At 36.7% G+C, this 20767-nt stretch overlaps 1 protein-coding gene across 2 annotated transcripts in view; it reads right to left on the reverse strand.

The window, feature by feature from the left end:
• Positions 1–215: 215 nt before the first annotated feature.
• STXBP3 (syntaxin binding protein 3) overlaps positions 216–20767 on the reverse strand; it is a 66168-nt gene continuing 45616 nt past the window's right edge. Inside the window, exons 12-19 of one of the 2 annotated variants that reach the window (XM_003267875.3) lie at positions 16076–16141; positions 14824–14904; positions 13362–13500; positions 13009–13115; positions 11494–11586; positions 9417–9502; positions 2216–2364; positions 216–967 (exon numbers count right to left, since the gene is read on the reverse strand). In XM_003267875.3, the coding sequence (XP_003267923.1) occupies positions 873–967; positions 2216–2364; positions 9417–9502; positions 11494–11586; positions 13009–13115; positions 13362–13500; positions 14824–14904; positions 16076–16141 (816 nt within the window). In that variant the 3' untranslated portion in view covers positions 216–872. Of the gene's footprint in view, positions 968–2215; positions 2365–9416; positions 9503–11493; positions 11587–13008; positions 13116–13361; positions 13501–14823; positions 14905–16075; positions 16142–20767 lie in introns of those variants that run through there. The other variant, XM_030824945.1, reaches the window with a different exon arrangement.

Genomic DNA, 20767 nt, shown 5'->3' on the forward strand with positions numbered 1-20767 from the left:
GATTTGAAACAAAGATGTTTCCTTTGTTTAACAAAACACATCTGCAGACATATATTATCTAACCCTATATAGAGATTACATTATTTTTGAAAAAGTCATTAGGAGTTATCTTTGTGGGAATATTATGGTAGATTCCTTTTCTTCTTTGTTACTCTAAATTAGAACTTTTAAAATTTCTAACTTTCCCCCTCCCCTACAGACAACACAAACCAGAATAATTTTTTAAATTCTATATTCATTTTCTCTTAGAATGTTCATGATTTTTGGTTTTCTAATTTAAACATACATGATTTCAAAATTATATAAAATCGTGTTCTTTACAAGTATGTGGCAAAATAGTATACACTGTGAAATCACTCCATTTCTATTAATGACTGAATTATTTTACACATAAAACAAACTGAATTTTAGTTGAAAGAAAAACTACACTTAGAGGAAACAATTCTATCATACATATAATTTACAGTTTTTTACTTTTACAATCTCTTTATTTAAAATCATTCTTTCCCAAAAACTATACTTCCGCATGAGACTTTTAGATATAAGTATCCAATGGGTAGTTAGTATGTACATAGGTGGCTGTGAAAAATTACCCACAACTCTAATATATTCTCCTCCAAAGGTGAAAAAATTTCCTTTTAGAAAGCATTTTAACATTTCTTCTCATCATCTACAAAGCAGCAGCAATATTTAAATTATCAAAGATGACAAATCCAGTAATACATAACCATAAACAGTTCCTTAAGAAATGTATTTGAAAAGCCATTATTCCATAAAATATTTACATTGTTTAAATTACATGACAGCAACATTTTCTTTCTATTTTAGTTCAACATATTAGTAAGAATCTTTAAACCCTCCAAAAATAAACGCTATTCATCTTTAATAAAGGAGACTTTATCCTTGGGTTTATTCAGCATCTTTATATCATCCAACAGCTTTTTGGGTGTTAAAATATGTGTAGAACCTGGTAGGAGAAAAGAGAATTTTTCAGAGGCCAGCAGTTAAATCAATTTTCCTTCGCTTGATATAATGTGTTGTCCTTCAAGTATGTAAAGTGCAGTAGCCTGGGGTAATGTAACAAAATTTCTGTAAGACATCTTCCTGAAATCTGCCTATACTGCAATATTTCAATCCCTCTTCACCACTGAGCATGTTCAGTAACTTTTCAGAAACAGTGGCCATTCCTAGTGCTTTGCCTACCTTGTGCTATACATTGGTACAATGAAGGGCAAAACTGGGGATTATCCTATCTTCAGCACTACAACAGTTAATGTTCAATAATAGAGATCCACTAAGCAGTGCTGCAGGTCAAGGCTTAACACACAGATCCAGCGCCTCCATGGGTCAGGAGAGTTTACCTATCATTGGCTTTGACTGAAATTCTTATTTTTTAATTTTTTGTAGAGACGGAGTTTTGTTTTATTGCCCAGGCTGGTTTCAAACTCATGGCCTCAAGTGACCCTTCTGCCTTGGCTTCCCAAAGTGCTGGAATTACAGGCCTGAGCCACGGCCTGAAATTCTTAAAACTTAATTCCACACAGGCCTTGCCAATGTCATGTCCATATCCACAAAAAATTCAAAATATTTTTGAAGTAGAAATGTATTTGTGCATCAAAAACTATTTAATGATTAAACAAACGTACAGAACATACTATTTTAAAGGAGCAAGCTCCTTTTCCTCAAATAAGCACATTTTAAAATAAAACTATCAAAAAGTCAACTAGGAAAAAACTCCAGCACATCAGACAAAACACATTCTATGGTTAACAATTTTTTTGCATTAAATTTTGTCTCAAATGTGTAACACAAGATAACATTTTACATGTATACTTTTGCATTTAGAGTTTGTTTAAAAACAGAAAAGAAGGCCGGGTGCGGTGGCTCACGCCTGTAATCCCAGCACTTTGGGAGGCTGAGGCGGGCAGATCACCTGAGGTCAGGAGTTTGAGACCAGCCTGGCCAACATGGTGAAACCCTGTCTCTATTAAAAATACAAAAATTAGCCAGGCGTGGTGGCAGACGCCTGTAATCCTAGCTACTCAGGAGGCTGAGGCAGAAGAATCGCTTGAACCTGGGAGGCGGAGGTTGTGGTGAGCCAAGATTGCGCCATTGCACTCCAGCCTGAGGGACAAGAGCGAGACTTAGTCTCAAAAAAAAGAAAAAAACAAACAAACAAACAAAAAAACAGAAAAGAAGAAAACGAAAGTCTTACCAATAATAACTTCACAGGATTTATGTGCCTGAGAAACTTCATAAGCACAACGCATTTCCGAGTATGTAATCCCTCCAATTACAAAAACAATCAGCTTTGACCCATTTTTTCGGTCTTCTAAATAATTAGCTCTGGGTTTCTGGCGAGCACTAAAAAGTAATTAAAAAAAAAAAAGTAAACATGTTACAAACATTTCCAAAGCCATAATGCTTGTAGACTTAAAAAGCCTAACTCAACCAAATTCAAACTTGCTACCAATTACATTGATTTTTTTTTGTTTTTTTTTTTAAGATGGAGTCTCACTTTGTAGCCCAGGCTGGAGTGCAGTGGAGCAATCTTGGTTCACTGCAACCTCCGCCTCCTGCGTCACGGTTCAAGCAATTCTCCTGTCCCAGCCTCCCGAGTAGCTAGGATTACAGGCATGCGCCACCATGCTCAGCTAATTTTTGTATTTTTAGTAGAGACAGGGTTTCACCATGTTGGCCAGGCTGGTCTTGAACTCCTGACCTCGTGATCTGCCTACCATGGCCTCCCAAAATGCTGGGATAACAGGCGTGAGCCACTGCGCCCAGCCCAATTACACTGATTTTTAAGGAAATGACTTAACCATAGTATGACAAACCAAGAGTTAAGCAGGACAGCCACATTTCAGAAACAATTCTAACAAATCATGCATAATCTGGCTTGGCATTTTAACCTATAGAGTAGAGCTAACATCCTCCCTTATTATTTCATAAGAAGAAATAATATACCTGAGAAGTCTGCAGCTTCTTGAAATTGAAAAAAAATTAGAGAGTGGCACTGAAAAAGGTTTTGAAGATGTGAAGGGGAAAGGGGCAAGTAATACTTTGGAGCTGATGTGGTATTAGGTTGTTACTTGCTGGAATGGAATTCAGGAACCTATGATGGTAGGAGGTTGGCTGTTAAGAATTAAGACCTGTGTTTCGATTTTTATTCTGCTTGTTTTTGATTTAGTAGGACTTTCAGCAAATTACTTAACTTCTCTCTAAACCTCAAAGGCTGTTACAAGGATGAAATGAAACAATGTACAGAACACACTAAGTACAGAATCTGGTGTTGGGTAAGTACTCAATAAATAGTAGTCATTACTTTTACCATTCCTCCTCCAGATTGCTCTAGATCCCCAGAGTCCCATATAGTAGCCACTAGCCACATGAGGCTATTTAAATTTAAATTAGTTAAAATTAAATGAAATAAGAAATTCAGTTCTTCATCCATACTTAGCCACATATCCAGTACCCAAGAGCCACATGTAGCTAGTAGCTAGTGGCTGTCATACTGGACAGTGCCAATATAGAACCTTTCTATCACTGCAGAAAGTTCTATTGGCTAGCACTGCTCTAGAGCATAGGAATTACTTTTTTTGTTCACAAGCTCCACTGGTAAAAATTTTTTGCTTCTATTTGAAAAGTAAATATTTCAAAATAAACATTCATTTATAAACAAATATATTAATGTGTAAATGACATATGTGTACTAGTATATATTAGTAAAACTTAATTTCTTCTTTTTTAGGTAAAAATAAGTACCCAATTGTTCATTTTGTTACCTACTTTGAGAGCCACTGTTCTGGATGACCTAGAATGCCTTGCAGTATAGGATCTCATAGCAAATTTTTGTTTTGTTAGAGATGGGGTCTTGCTATGCTGCCTAGGCTACAGTGCAGTAGCTGCAGACCAGCGCCATCACAGGGCACTACAGCCTCGAACTCTTAGGCTCAAGCAATCCTCCCACTTCAGCCTCAAGTAGGTGGACTTACAGGGGTACACCACTGCACCCAGCCCCATAGCAAACTTTTAATAATGTTCTTGGCTGGGCGTGGTGGCTCACGTCTGTAATCCCAGCACTTTGGGAGGCCGAGGTGGGCGGATCATGAGGTCAAGAGATCGAGACCATTCTGGCCAACATGGTGAAACCCCATCTCTACTAAAAATACCAAAATTAGCTGGGCATGGTGACACATGCCTGTAGTCCCAGTTACTCAGGAGACTGAGGCAGAAGAATCGCTTGAATCTGGGAGGTGGAGGTTGCAGTGAGCCAAGATCACACCACTGGACTCCAGCCTGGGTGACAGAGCGAGACTCCGTCTCAAAAAAAAAAAAAATCTGAATCTAGCCTTTCAGATGATCGCTTCCATTCATTACCTTAAAGAATGAGGCAGTGAACAACAGGAAACAAATTTTAAAAATTAAAATTAAAAATTTCCTTTCCTTTTGAAAGATGAAACAGGAACAAGACCCACTCTTGTTCCCATACAAAGTCAAGGACGTATTAAAAACATAACTTTGGCTTAAGAACTGTTTCAACAGAGAGAAATGGAGTAAGAAGGCAAAAGAAAAGGAGACAACACTGCTCAAAACAATTCTAACAATTTCTAAGCTTCTGAATAGCAATTTTAGAGCAACGGGATTATATTTAATTTGTTTCACATACATGTGAAGATTGAGAGATATAAAGATAATTAAATCCCTAGATCCTGAAAACTTCCCTCTAAATAGCACCAAGGAGCACCGATTAAGAGCAAACATGTTTTTAAAGCATAGCTGAGAGTAAACAAGTCAGAGAAATCTCCAGGGCTATTGGTAAAAAGGAAGCTAAATACTAGAATGGTAAACTGAGTTGAGGCTTGGTCTGCCTTGTGGAGTATTTTCTGATCTTAGCAAACAAGGGGCCGAGCCCTGGGTACTGTACAAGGTACAGACTGGGAGCTGACACCCTGCATAAGGTCAGGACAACCTCAAAGGCAAGGGGAGATGCAAGGAAGCTTCTCCTCTGATAATTTAGCCCCAGGCCTGTCTCATAGAGTCTTAGGTATTTATCACACCACCTTCATGGTCTGATGAGAACTGAGAAATTAACACAAAAAAGAAAAAACCTCTAATCTGGCAAAAGCACATGCAAAACCTGCCTGAAGGGACCCGCTGTCAATGCTGGCTACCGAAATAAACTCAGCATTCAAAATTACAAACACATATTGAAGTAAGTAAGTAACTATGAGTCTGCAGAAATAAAAGGCAACAGAATTGAACCCAAAGCGTGTAAATTAGTGAATTTATTAGATATAGACTACAAATTAGGTATGTTTAAAATGACAATAGACAATAAAGGAGGATAGAGAGTATGACAAAATAAGAAATAATAAAAAGTCCAAGCATATTTAAAAAAGAAACATGAGAACTTCTAAAACGGAAAAATAAAGTCACTGAAAATAGAAAAAGAAAAAACAGCTGATACAGCAGATGAGACACAGTGTAAGAGACCTAAAGAACTGAAAACTAAATCTGAAGAAAAATTTCTAGAATGAAACACCAGCAGAAGAAATAAAAAAGTGCACGAAATTAAGAGACATTATGACAGAATAAGATGTTCTAACAAAACCAAGACTACAGAAGTGGCAATATTTGAAGAATTTATGAAAGATGTAAATCCTCAGATTCAGGAAATATAAATGAATCTCAAAGAAAGAAACAAAAATAAATCCTCAGATACACATAGCACAGGGAATATACAGAACCAAGGACAAAAAACAACCAGAGAAAAAAGGTTAATTATCCACAAAGGTACAACAAGACTGACAGAAAACACAACCCCCTCCACCTTCCCAAGAGCTAAAGTAGAACAAGTGTTGACTGAACATACCTCAGCTCTTAGAAATTCATAGCTGGCTAAGAACAACGACCACATGAAGAAACGAATAAAACTGTAAAGACTACCACCACTGGCCAGGCGCAGTGGTGCACACCTGTAATCCCAGCACTTTGGGAGGCCGAGGTGGATGGATCAAAGGTCAGGAGTTTGAGACCAGCCTGGACAACATGGTGAAACCCCGGCTCTGCTAAAAATACAAAAATCAGCAGGGCGTGGTGGTGCACATCTGTAATCCCAGCTAGTCAGGAGGCTGAGACACGAGAACTGCTTGAGCCCGGGAGGCAGAGGTTGTAGTGAGCTGAGATCGTGCCACCGCACTGTGGCCTGGGCGACAGAGCAAGACTCTGTCTTGGAAAAAAATAAAAAAGACTACCACCAAGAGACCCACATCAAAGGATACACTTCAGAAAAAAGAAACTGAGCCCACACAAAAGGGGTGGTGGGTGATTTAACAGGTTCACATGCACATACAACTGAATTTTAAAAAACCAATAATGCTGCTTAGTAATATGGGGGGTAAAAAAGATATAAAGTGAACACAAATGATTATAACATTTAAGGGGTGCATGGTTTACATCCAGTTGGTCTAAGGTTCTTGTATTGTTCAAGAGGAGAGCAGAGATACTAATTAATCTTAGACTTTGTTGAGTCAAATACCCTTAGTAATAAACTGCTACAAGAATAAAAATAGATAACATAACTTCCAAATCTTTTGTAGAAAAGGAAAAAATAAAGCAAAAGTAAAGTCCTCAGTCCAAGGGAAGCATCCTATCCAGATATACATAAAAGTACAAGAATGCTCACTGCATACTGTTTGTAATAATGCCAGTTTTGAGACAGCCTAAATTTCTATCATGTGGAAAACAGATGAATAAATTGCTATACTCATATAACTATATACCAACTAGCAGTGAAAATTTATGCATGTATCAGTCTGGGATAAATTTCACAAACATAATGTGACAGAAACAAAAAAGCAGGCTGCAGGAGGACACATAATATGACACCGTATTAAGTTTAAAAACATAAGATAGAGAGCACTTGTCACGGCAGAATAAGGTGGTCAGGAGATTCCCCTCTAAGAAAACAAGTATATACCTGGATGAAATTGTAGGGAAAACAAAACATTTCAGGTTAACTGGAAACCATAGGCAGACAACAAATTGAGAAGCATTTAATCTTGAATATCTGCTAACATATCTGGTAAGAATGGTGGTGGTGAATATGTAACCTTCTAGCCTGGGCTGCATCTAACCCTCACTGCTCTCCCAGTTCAGTCAGATAAAAATTATAGCTTTACTGCATTGGTGGAAGATTTGATTCAAGGTGGGGCAGTGAAGCGAATACAAAATCCTGCAGCTTTGCTAGGTGTGGTCTCAACTTAGGATGGGCAGCCAATCAGTTACAAATAAATAAATAAATAAATTTAATTAATTAATTAATTTGAGGTGAAGTCTCACTCTGTCACCTAGGCTGGAGTGCAGTGGCATGATCTTGGCTCACTGCAACCTCCGCCTCCCAGGTTCAAGCGATTCTCCTGCCTCAGCCTCCTGAATAGCTGGCATTACAGGAGTATGCCACCATGCTTAGCTAATTTTTGTATTTTTAGTAGAGATGGGGTTTCACTATGTTGGTCAGGCTGGTCTCGAACTCCTGACCTCAAGTGATCTGCCCGCCTTGGCCTCCCAAAGTGCTGGGATTACAGACATGAGCCACCACACCCAGCCAGGTAGAAATTTAATAAGGAAATCCCAGAAGTAAAGAAGCCAAAGAAAGAAAAGATAAGCTCTCTACACATGGTTAGTTGACAAACTATGCATGTGTGGGGAAAACCTGAGAAAGTCCAGGAAAAAAAATGAGGGAAAAAAGGGCTGGGTGTAGTGTCTCACATCTATAATCCCAGTGCTTTGGGAAGCTGAGGCAGGAAGATCGCTTGAGCCCAGGAGTTCAAGACCAGCCTGGGCAACATAGTGAGACCCTGTCTCTACAAGACATTTAAAAATTAGCTGGGTATGGTGGCACATACCTAGAACCCTAGCTACCTGGGAGGCTGAGGTGGGAGGCTCACCTGAGCCCATGAGTTTGAGTTTATAATAAGCTACGATCATGCCACTGCACTCCTCCACTCCAGTGTGGGCAACAGAGAGGCCCTGCCTCTATTTAAAAAAAAAAAAAAAATTTAAAAAAGGAGGGAGACTTAAGAACGCCTATTTTGGAATGCAACCCCTAATCTACACTCAGCTTGATCAGTAGAGGATGGAAGCCATACAGGCTTGAAGTGTCTGAACAGATAACTGACTGACCTCTAAACTACACAGACATAAGGGCAACCACTAGAAGCTAAGATAAAAAATTTAAAAATTTTAAAAACTCAACAAGGACATCAGTGGCTACAAGAGAGCAAGAGAGAAAGATTCCATAGTTGAAGTCCACACAAATTACTAAAACAATTTGGAGTTGCTATAATACATTATCTAAAAGGTCCAATTTTCAACCAAAAATTAGTAGATATACAAAGAAACAGGAATGTGTGACTCATACTTGGGGGGAAAAATACATTCAATAGGAATTAACCCTGAGTAGACTCAGATGTTAGGGACTTCCAAGCAGTTATAAATGTGATCGAAAGAATTAAAAAGAAAAATATGCTAACAAGTTAACAACAGGGAATCTCAACAGTCAGAAATGGAAATAAAAAAATTCAAATGGAAATTCTACATGTGAAAGTACAATAACAAATTTAAAAAGGATGAAAGAAAAGAGCCTCAGTAACTCACAGGACAATGTCAAACCCTCCAACTTATGTGTAACAGGAGTTTCAGAAAGAGAGGAAGGAGAGAGAAAGGGGCAGAAAAATATTTGAAAAAAATAATGCCTGAAAACTTCCCGAATTTGATGAAAATTACTAACTTGCAGATTTAAGAAACTCAACAATCCTCAGGTAGAATAAACACAAAGAGAACTATACCTAGACACAACACAGTTAAATGGCTGAAAGCCAAAGATCAAGAGGAAATCCTGCAAGATATAACTCAAGACACCGTTTAGGATACAAACATATGTAGAAAAAGTATAAAGACATACAGGCAATAAACACCAAATTCAGGACAGAAAATAAAGGGAAAATAATAAAACCAGAGTGCGATATACAGGAAGCTTGAATTATACTTACAATGAGTTAGTTAATAAGCTGGGCACTGGGCATAACGGTATGCATTGTAACATTCTCTATATCTTTCTATGTTTAAAGTACCTCAACACAAAAATAATTATCAAAAAGGATTAAGGTCTCTGCTATGTGAAGGAAGAGGAGGTGGGAAAGGAAATACTTCTTGTTTCAGGAAAATATTTTTTATAATAAAGTACATTTTCATATTGCTTATCTGAATTCATTTAAAACAAGTTACAGTTAAAGAAAAAATACAGGATTATATACTTGAAAGAAAGTTGCCAAATATGAGTATCTGTGTACCATTTTAAATTATTAGTCCATAGAATGAAAATTTCATCGATCTTCACTTATAGAATTTACCTTACAGCTCCTGAACCATTCCAGACTGCTGGACACTGGGAACAATATGGCCATTCTTTTGAATCTAATCTATTATCAATAGCATCCTAAGGAAGGAAAGAGTTAATTCCATCAATAAAATTGTAAATTGCAGGACTTTGTTTGGCATAAAGGTCAAAACTTGTGTTTGCAATTGAGGAACCTTAGACATAAATATTTAGTATAAGATTAGCCTTTTCTTGGAAACTCACAAACCTTATTTCCTTCAAAAATTAGTGAAATCATTTACTTATTAAACCAATATTTGCTGCATGACTCCCTTTCTTCATTTGGAGGGTCCCCATGCTGTTATAAGGATTCCAGGCACCTTATCAGAGCCTTTAGTTCTATGGTGCCGGGGGTCTCTAATCGTTATTCCAGTCGTGACATACTTCTAAAGCTTTGCCCTTCATAGCTACTACTGCTATGGCCTAGGGGTACTCAAGACAATCCAATGGGATATGGGAAGTTTTCCTTTTCATTTTATTCTTTAAAATTTTCCCTTTTTTCAGTGTTAGATTTTATGATATATATATGTATATAAACATACTGTATACACAGATTATATTTTTTTATTACAGTAATGCTTAACTTCTAAGTAAATAGGTTCATGCTCACATTTTTTTTATGGTTAGGTGTGCATGAACTGAAAAGCATGGAGACCACTGCTTTACAGCATGGTAGTACAAGTAGTATTAACAAGTAGGCACATGGATTGGGCACAAAGTACTCAGTAGTCCAAGAATATTTCAGTAAGACTGCAAGAAGGGAGGAAATCAAGTTTCAGGAGAAATTCTAAAGGCCTAAGACTGTCATGGATCCAAATGTGTATTTTCTGAATTTAACATGCAAATCTTTGGTAAGGGGTTCAAGAAAGTCATTTCTTATTTTACAAATACTAGCCATGGTAAACTGATTAGGAATATGTTTAAAAAAACAAAAAACAAAAAACTAGCCATAAGAAACTACTTAGTTCTACATCATCCTTGTGAGAAAGGAAAAAAAATTCTTATGTTAGAGAAAACAAAGTCTAAATTCTTTAGATTTTTCATATATGTTTAAGCATGTGTGAATAACATAAAACTAGCCAAGCAAAACAGAGAAATCATAGTTATGCACTGTACCAAATTAGCTCCCAAAAGAAACTATAAACTGGGGTTTAAGTCAAAGGAAAAGGGGAATAAAAACTATATGATCATGACCAAAGAATCAGTGTCATGATTTTATTAAGCTCATAAAGTAATTTTAAAATTCGCTCATTTTATAATTTCCTATAATTGAATAATGTTCTCTAAGTGTAAACAGTATTAAAGGCATGATTCATCTGACAGCAAACTATAATGAAGTTTACAGTTTAATCCAAAAACATTTCCAAGAATATTGGCATCTAACACTTTCTAATAGTGGTCCACATACAAATGTTATTTTTGTTGAACTTTCATTCAAATAAATTATATTTTGCCACATACAATTATTAAAACAAAGCAGTATTTTTCATAAAGCATATATGTGTTTTTTTTTTTATTTTGAAACAGTCAGTAGTGAGTTTGTCTGAGGTCTTTAAGAAAAGAATCTTCAGCCGGGTGCAGTGGCTCACACCTGTAATCCCAGCATTTTGGGAGGCCAAGGTGGGTGGATCATGAGGTCAGGAGTTCAAGACCAGCCTGGCCAACATAGTGAAACCCTGTCTCCACTAAAAATACAAAAATTAGCCAGGCGTGGTGGCGTGTGCCTGTAGTCCCAGCTACTTGGGAGGCTGAGGCAAGAGCATTACTGGAACCTGGGAGGCAGAGGTTGCAGTGAGCCAAGACTGTGCCACTGCACTCCAGCCTGGGTGACAGAGTGAGACTCTGTCTCAAAAAGAAAAAAAAAAAAAAGAAGAATCTTCAAGAGTTTCCTCTCCTCCCTTGACCCCAGATACAGGCTTTTTTGTGAAGCCTCCAACCACTGCAGAAACTTCCTGCCCAATATATATACTCAGACTGACATAAACTACAAAAAGTAAAGAATACTCTAAAGAGGGCACTCAGGTAGAAAAAAAAATTTTAATGATTTTTACCTCCATAACATCTTTGATAAAAGGTGTCCATCGAGAGAGCTGAAAAGTTTCTTCTGCAGACCGATCCTTCCTTAACGGTTTGCCTTGTTGAGACTAATACAATTAGAGGAAAAAATTAAAAACCAGTAATTCTATTCAAATATAATACTCTTATGTTTCCTAACAAAGATATTTAATTTACCAGTAAATACTATATTGTATTTGACTTAAAACTAAGAGTGGAGATGCCTACTTTAAAAAATCTGAGTGTGGTCACATAACTCCACTGAACAGTATTTTGTGCTTTAATGCTAAAATTTATTTATAATCATATCAGAACATATGTCTATTAAAATAAAAGTATTATAAAACTTGATGGCTGTAGTCCCAGCTACTAGGGAGGCTGAGGCAGGAGAATGGCATGAACTCAGGAGGCAGAGCTTGCAGTGAGCCGAGATCGAGCCACTGCACTCCAGCCTGGGTGACAGAGTGAGACTACGTCTAAAAAAAAAAAAAAAAAAAAACAAAACACACACACACACACACACACACACACAAAAACTTGACGGGGCTGGATGCAGTGGCTCACACCTGTAATCCCAGAACTTTGGGAGGCTGAGGCAGGCAGATCGCCTGAGGTCAGGAGTTCGAGACCAGCCTGGCCGACAGAGTGAAACCCTGTCTCTACTAAAAATACAAAAATTAGCTGGGTGGATGGCAGGCGCCTGTAATCCCAGGCAGGAGGCTGAGGCAGGAAAGTTGCTTGAACCTGGGAGGCAGAGGTTGCTGTGAGCCGAGGTCATGCCACTGCACTCCAGCCTGTGCTACAGAGAGAGCCTCTGTCTCGAAAAAAAAAAAAAAGATGGGAAAGTGAGATTCTAAATAGAGCTCTTCAAAATTTGACTTTGAGCCTTTTTTTTTTTTTTTTTTGAGACAGTCTCGCTTTGTGCTGGAGTACAGTGGTGTGATTTTGGCCCACCGCAGCCTTGACCTCCTGGGCTTATGAGATCCTCAGCCTCCTGAGTAGCTGGGACTATAGGTACACACCAACACACCTGGCTATTTTTTGTTTTTTGTAGAGGCGAGGTCTTACTATGATGCCCAGGCTGGTCTCGAACTCCTGGGCTCAAGAAATCCTCCTGCCTCAGCGTCTCCCAAAGTGTTGGGATTATAGGTGTGAGCCACCATACCCAGCGAACCTAAATTTTTTTAATCAAGAAAATATATACTTATTTTCTCTGTCATATTATAGTTAAAGGTTACACGTTTAACTAAAATATGACAATTGTTATAAATGAATCATAAAGACAAAAGTATAAGTAGTGAATTATGACAGAAGCCATAAAATACAAATTCGCTAGAAAACTGCATTTGCCCAAATTACATATGGAAAAGAGAACAAAATCTTTAATTCTTACTTATTCAAAATCTATAGAGTGAACTTAAGAAGACTGTCCACATAAAAAAAAACAGTTAATACAAACAACCATACATACACATATATATAAAGTATATACACAACATGAGACTTCTTACTTGGGGAACAATGGGAACACCAAGGTAACTCCAGTTACGAATCATGTCACTCTCATTTTCTATCTTTACATTCTGGATTAACCTGTCCAAATTTTCTTCCGTAGTTCCTTAAATAGGTAAAAATATGAGTGCACAATCACATAATTGCTACCAAAATAATTTCAAGGCTTTAGGTAGTACCCATGAATGAAGCTTTTAAAATAAAAAACAGTCAAATTATATCTCCTTCAGTCTTCTCTCAATTTCATATTTTCCCTTTTACTTAACCAAGTTCAGCAACTATCTTTCAGTTTTCAAAGATTCTTTTATGATCAATAGTAAAATACTTATTAAAAAGTGATTATCTCCATTACCATTAATACTGAAGATATAAAGTAGAATTGCTCTTATTTTATCACAGTTATCATGATTTTTGTTGAGTAGAACTGGAAGGAGTACTCGCATGGAATCTTTCACCTTCTGTCCTTCTGCATCAGTTCCAAGTGCCAGGTCCTTAATGAAAATAAAATATTGTCAGTGATCTATAACCAAAATTCATTTTTTAGTTAAAAACACCTATTATTGGCCGGGTACAGTGGCTCATGCCTGTAATCCCAGCACTTTGGGAGGCCAAGGCAGATCACCTGAGGTCAGGAGTTGGAGACCAGCCTGGCCAACAAGGTAAAACCCCATCTGTACTAAAAATACAAAAAATTAGCTGGGCGGGGTGGCGGGTGCCTATAATCCCAGCTACTCGGGAGACTGAGGCAGGAGACTCACTTGAACCCGGTGGGGCAGAGGTTGCAGTGAGCCATGATCGGGCCATTGCACTCTAGCCTGGGCAACAAGAGCGAAACTCTGTCTCAAAAAAACAAAAAACAAAAAACAAACAAAATCTATTATTAAATCTTGTCAAATTTTAATGGAACACTGATGACATTACACAAGAAAATATAAACATCACTTGTAAACTATTGTTTATACAAAATACAAAAGGTCAAAAAATAAATCGGAGAAGATAAAAATCATTAATCTAAACCTATGCTATCCAGTACTGTGGCCACTAGCCACATATGACTACTGAGCACTTGAAATGGGATCAGTCTGAATTAAGATATGCTGTAGGTACAAAACACCAGGAGACTTGAAGTAATATAATGCAAAATTATCTAATTAATAACTTTTTATACTGATTATATGTTGAAATAATATTTTGAATACATCAGGTTGTCAAAGTTTTTTTTTTTTTTTTAAAGAGACAGGGTCTTGCCCAGGCTGCCCTCAAACTCCTGGGCTCAAGCAATCCTCCCACCTCAGCCTGCTGAATAGCTGGGACTATAAGCACACACCACTGCACCCAACTTATTCGTAAAATTAATTGCACTTTTTAATTTTTACCTTCGTTAATATGGCTATTAGAATGATTAAAATTACATGCAGCTTGTATTCTATGAGGGGCAATGGTCTAAACAGTTGAGGCATGATATCAAAGGCCCCTTGTAAAATGAGCTCTGCTGGATGCCATACTAAATGCTGTACTGAGAAGGTCCTACCAACAATACCAACCTGAAATCATGCTCCCAAAATTTAAATCATTCCATTAAACAAAAAATATATAATATATTAGGAGGGACTGTTTACTAAGATAGTCTACAGCTACTTGTTAATATTAGTGGGGAATGACATTAAATACTGCCTAGGTGGCTCCCCTGATAAGAGAGAGTCTGTGATTCTGTAAAAACCAACCACTGTATCAAGCAAAAAGTTAGGTTTTAACTTACAAAGTTTATCCTGGAAATTTGTTATGAACAGAGGCATTTCTGATTCTGCACATACCTGTTCAGTTTTGCAGAGCTTTTCTATATTAAGCTTGAACTTATTCATGCAATCTTCTGCTAAGTTAAGATGGACAACTTGCTGAAAAACAGAAGAAATCAATCATTTAAAGGATTTTAATGACTTTTGTGCAACTGGTAATATTAAACTTTTGAGAAAGGCCTGAAAGAAAGTATGGGCTGAGGTGAAAGAAGGTAACATGTAAGCAAGGGAACAGCTCAAGAAAGGGAGTAAATGAGAAGGTGATTTACAGGTGAAATGGTTTGGCTATGTCCCCACCCAAATCTCAACTTGTAGTTCCCATAATCCCCACGTGTTGTGGGAGGGACCTGATGGGAAGTGTTTGGAACATGAGATGATGGGAGTGATTTCCCCCATGCTGTTCTCGTAATAGTGAGTGAGTTCTCATGAGATCTGATGGTTTTACAAGTGTCTGGCAGGTGCCCTGCTTGTACTTCTCCCTCCTGTGGCTTTGTGAAGAAGGTGCCTGGCTTCCCCTTTGCTTTCTGCCATGATTGTAAGTTTCCTGAGGCCTTTCCAGCCATGTAAAACTGTGAGTCAATTAGACTCTTTCCTTTATAAACTACCCAGTCTTGGGTATTTCCTTATAGCAATGTGAGAACAGACTAATACAACAGGGGGCAATCAACAGACAGCATAAATGGGATGGAAGTGTTGAATTGTTGAATTTGGGTTTGACAGTAATGAAAAATAAAGTGAGAAAAATACCCAGAAGTTCTTCAAGTTCATATTCTCTTTATCTTTCTAAATGTTTCAAGTATTTTAACACACACAAAAATCACTGGTTGACTAGGGTGCAACATGACAAAAATGTTAAGATTATTCTGATAGTATTGTAAGGAGCAAAAAAATAGTTTACCTGACTAAGCAGCTTAAATGCTCTTAAATCTACTAATATGTAACTATTACTTTAAAGAAACATGTAGAATAACAGCCACTAGGCAATCTAGTGCTGAATTTCTTATAAGGTTGATAAATATTACTCTGTTAGGCTATTCAAAACAAAGATATAGAAAACTTTAAGCTGGATTCAGATAAATCTAGGTTATACATATAGAAGTTATGAAGAAGCTTAGATATATGGGATATTTCTCAGACCTATAGTAAGGTTTTAGAGGACAACTAACACCAAGTATTCCATGAAACCCACTGCTAAATCCAACTACAGAATGGAATATAAACCGAATATAAACTAAAACTAATTAGGTATCTCATATACAATACTGCTTACCTTGGTAATCTGTTTTCGGAAATGGGGCATCTTTTTCATCAGCTGGGTAAGAGCACCAAGTGATATCTAGGAAAAATCAAACATTTTTTTTAGGCAAACCTATGATTCAGTTATTCCATATTACAACTTTGAAATTCTAGAGTTTTACAAATTATCAAATCTAGTTAATTTACTGAATATTTGAAAATTTTTTTTAAAGAAGAATTTAGGAGGCTTCTGGTTTCACTCACAATAACGTAGCTGATATCAACATCACTCTCCCTCCATAAATAAATAAGATTGGACAAATAAATAAAACAATAGCTTTCAAGTAATGGATAAAAATAGCTCACAGCTGAGACAGCTGAATGAAGGAAAGCACCAAAGGTGATCCCTGCATGCACCCTTCCTTTCCCTAAAGATGTTTTCCAAACACCACTGAAAGGAAATACAGTTCAAGTAGACAGTAATTTTCTCCCTGGGTGCAAAAAAAAAAAAAAAAAAAAAGAAAAAAAAATGGCAGATAAGAGCTTGGGGCTGTGAGGTAGATTTTGGGAAGCAGGGTGCTAAAGATAAAGGAACTAGACAGAACATAACCCAAAAATGTGTAAAGAGATTGTCCTTGAACCCCTAAGCTGCACATGTACAGGGCATAACCCTCAAAGGTGTAATAAAGAACAACTTCTGGGTGGCTAAATGTTGGACAGAGATTTCAGAGGGGTCTTAGTGCTAAGAATACACTAGCATCTCCTGATCTAGACAAAGTAAAGAGACCTAAGTGAACATCCTACACATTCAGTCCTGGGACTATGCCTTAGGACTCAGTGCAAAAGTGAAATAAACTTACCATAACATTGTCTAACATGAAGTTACAACAAAATCACGATTATTCCTCAGCAACTTAACTGCCTGCCAGAACAAAACTCAACATTCTGTGTAGAGACAGCATCATCTAGAACCTCTGCAATGTATCATCCACCATGTCTGGCACAATAAAACATTAATAGGTGAAACAGGAAAGTGATTGATACTCAAGTGATAAAACAGTCAATAAAAGTGGACCCAAGATAAGGAATAAGTTCTAGTGTTTGATATCACAACAGTGACTATAGTTAACATATATTTTGTATTTCAAAACAGCTAGAGGAGAAGATGGGAAATGTCACCAACACAAAGAAATAATAAATGTTCAAGGTGATGGGTATTCTAAATACAATGATTTGATCATTACACACTGTATGCATGTAAACATTTACATGCCTCATAAATATGTACAGTTACTATGCATCAATAAAAAAACTAAGAAAAGAACACCTCAAAATGTAAAAAACAAAGAAACTCCCAAAAAGTAGACCTAAGATGGAGTTGGCAGAAAAAGACTTCAAAGTAACACATTTATGTTAAAGTGGAAACAGAGGAAAAGGTGGACTACATGGATCAAAAGATGGAGTATTTTAACAGAGAACTAGAATTTATTTTCTAAAAATCCAATGAATGTCCTAGAGTTAAATATAAGACTTTAAGTTAAAAGTACAATGAATGACTTTCATACATTGGTAGTGGGACTGTAAAATAGTACAGCCACTTTGGAAAAATAGTTTGAAAGTTTCTTATAAACTTAAACATACATTTATTATTGATTCTGCAATCCCACTCTTAAGTATCCTCCCAAGCAAATGATAACATCTGTTCACAGACATGAATGTCTGATATGAAGAAGGTGAATATTTATAGTAGCTTTATTCATAATTGCCAACAACTGGAAAAACTAAAATGTTCTGAAACTGGTAAATTGATAAACAAATTGTGGTACATCCATATGATGGAATACTACTCAGCAATAAAAAGTAATGAAACTACTCTTGCATGCAGCATGAATGAATCTCGAATGCATTATGCTAAATGAAAAGAGCCATAGTGTATTATTCCATTCATTGGACATTCTGGAAAAGGCAAAACTACAGGGTCAGAAAACAGATTAGTAGTTGTCAGGGGATGAGGACTGAGTTAAGGGGTTATCCGCAAAGGGGCATGAGGACATTTTGGGGGGTGATGACATTATTCTCTATCTTGATTGTGGTAGTGGTTATATGACAGTGTGCATTTGTCAAAACTCACAGAACTGTATACTATAAAGGGGAAATTTTACTTTATACCTCAGTTTTCAAAAGGATACAAAGAATGGGTTTAATAGCAGACTGAATAAAACAGAAGACAGAAGTAGGAGACTCAAAGTCAGGTTAATAGAGAACATTCAATTGCAATGCGGAGAGGTTAAAAAAAAAAAAGTAACAGAATGTAAGAGATATAGAATACAGTCAAGAGATCTAAAAAACATGTTGACTGGGATCCCAGAAAGAGAGAAGAGAGAGAATGGGACAAAATAAAGATGTGAGGAGATAATGACCAAGAATTTTACAAACATAATGAAAGTTATCAACCCAGTGACTCAAGAAGCTCAGCAGGCCGGGCGCGGTGGCTCACGCTTGTAATCCCAGCACTTTGGGAGGCCGAGGCGGGCGGATCACGAGGTCAGGAGATCGAGACCGCAGTGAAACCTCGTCTCTACTAAAAAATACAAAAAATTAGCCGGGCGTGGTGGCGGGCGCCTGTAGTCCCAGCTACTCGGAGAGGCTGAGGCAGGAGAATGGCGTGAACCCGGGAGGCGGAGCTTGCAGTGAGCCGAGATTGCGCCACTGCACACTCCAGCCTGGGCGACAGAGCGAGACTCCGTCTCAAGAAAAAAAAAAAAAAAAAAAAAAAAAGAAGCTCAGCAAACCCCATGGAGGATAAATAGCAAGCAAACCACATTATAGTAAGGCATATCATGGTCAAATTGCTAAAAATCAAAGATACAGAGAAAATATTAATAAACAGTTTATCTTTAGGAAAACTATAATACTTAATAGCTGCCTTTTTTCAGCAGAAATTACGGTAGCCAGAAGGTGATGTATTGAAAGCTTTAAATTGCTGAAAGGAAAAAAATTGCCAACTTTGAATTTCAAATCCAGCAAAAGTATCTTAGAAAAAATTGCAAAACAAAGATGTCCTCAGACGAAAAGAAAGCTGGGAGAATTCAATCTAACCCAGTTGGAAAAACTGAAGAGCAGTAAGAAATAAACAGTACCAGACTGTATAAATATGTGGGTAATAATAAAAGTCTACTGAGTGCTTATAACAAAATAACATCTTACTTTTATTTTTTTGGGTTTTTCTTTCTGGAAAAAAAAAAAAAAAACATCTTGAGTTTATAACATACGTTGAAGTAAAATACATGAAACGACCACACAAAAGAGAAAGGGGATAAATGAAGTTAAACTATTATAAGATTCCTGAATTATTCAGGACATGACATATTCAGGACATACTATTAAACAAGGGTAAGAATACATTTTTAAATTTCCAGTATAATAACTAAAGGAAGGACTAAAGGCAAAACACAAATGTTTATATTGGAGATGAAATGGAATTTATTTTAAAAAAAAGACTTGATAAGGAAAAGAACAGAATATAAGAAATGAAGAGAAAACAAGATACTAGATATAAATTTAACTATATCAATAATTACATGAAATATATATGAACTAAACAAGCATTCTAATTAAAAGATTTTTGGGCTGGATAAAAAAACAAAATTCAACTACAAGCTCTTTTTAAGAAGCACATTTTAAATATCAAGACAGGTAGTTGAAAGTAAAGGATGGGAAAAGATATACTATGCAAACACTAACAAAAGAAAGAAGACATAGTGGTATTAACATCAAAGTAGACCTTAAGACAAGAAATACTGCAAGTAATAAAAGGGACATTTTATGATGATAAAAGGCTAAATTCAACAGAAAGATAGCTATCTTAAATGTATAATGAACTTAACATAGCTTTATCAGTTAATATAACTTCAAAAGTTGAAAGGACTAAAGAAAAACAAACTAATTCGCAGTCATGATCAGAGTTTTTAATATACCACTTCTAGTAACTGACAGAGCAGGTCAAAAAAAATCAGAAAAGAAATAGAAGATTTGAACATGATTAACCATCTTGTTTAACTGACACATACAGAATTTATATTCCTTTCAAGTACACATAGGGCATTTATGATAATATATGCTAGGTCAGAAATCAATTTTTTTTTTTTTTTGAGACAGAGTCTCACTCTGTTGCTCAGCCTCCTGAGTAGCTGGAGCCACAGGTGTGTGCCATCACACATGGCTGATTTTTGTATTTTTAGTAGAGACAGGGTTTCGCCATGTTGGCCAGGCTGGTCTTGAACTCCTAGCCACATGTGATTCGCCTGCCTTGGCCACTCGAAGTGCTGGGATTACAGGCACGAGCCACCATGCCCAGCCCCATAAATCAAGTCTTAATATATCTTAAAAGACTGATGTCATATAGTGCACATTCTCTGACCACTGTATAATTAAATTACAACTCAGTAACAGAAAGATAACTACAAAATTCCCAAATGCTTTGAAATTTAAAAACATATTCCCTATATAACACATGGGTCAAAGAAGAAATCACGGTTAGAAAATGTTTTGAACTAAACGAAAATAAGTTATTCCAAAACTCCTGGGATGCAGCTAAGTTTGAGATGGAAATAACTATAAAATATATACAATAGGACAGAAGAAAGGTTGGAAATCAATGTTCTAAAACTCCAACTCAAGAAGCTAGAAGAAAAAATTTAAAGCAGGGGTGTCCAATATTTTGGCT

This window comes from Nomascus leucogenys, chromosome 12 (genome assembly GCF_006542625.1).
Source record: "Nomascus leucogenys isolate Asia chromosome 12, Asia_NLE_v1, whole genome shotgun sequence".
Classification (NCBI taxonomy): Eukaryota; Metazoa; Chordata; class Mammalia; order Primates; family Hylobatidae; genus Nomascus; species Nomascus leucogenys.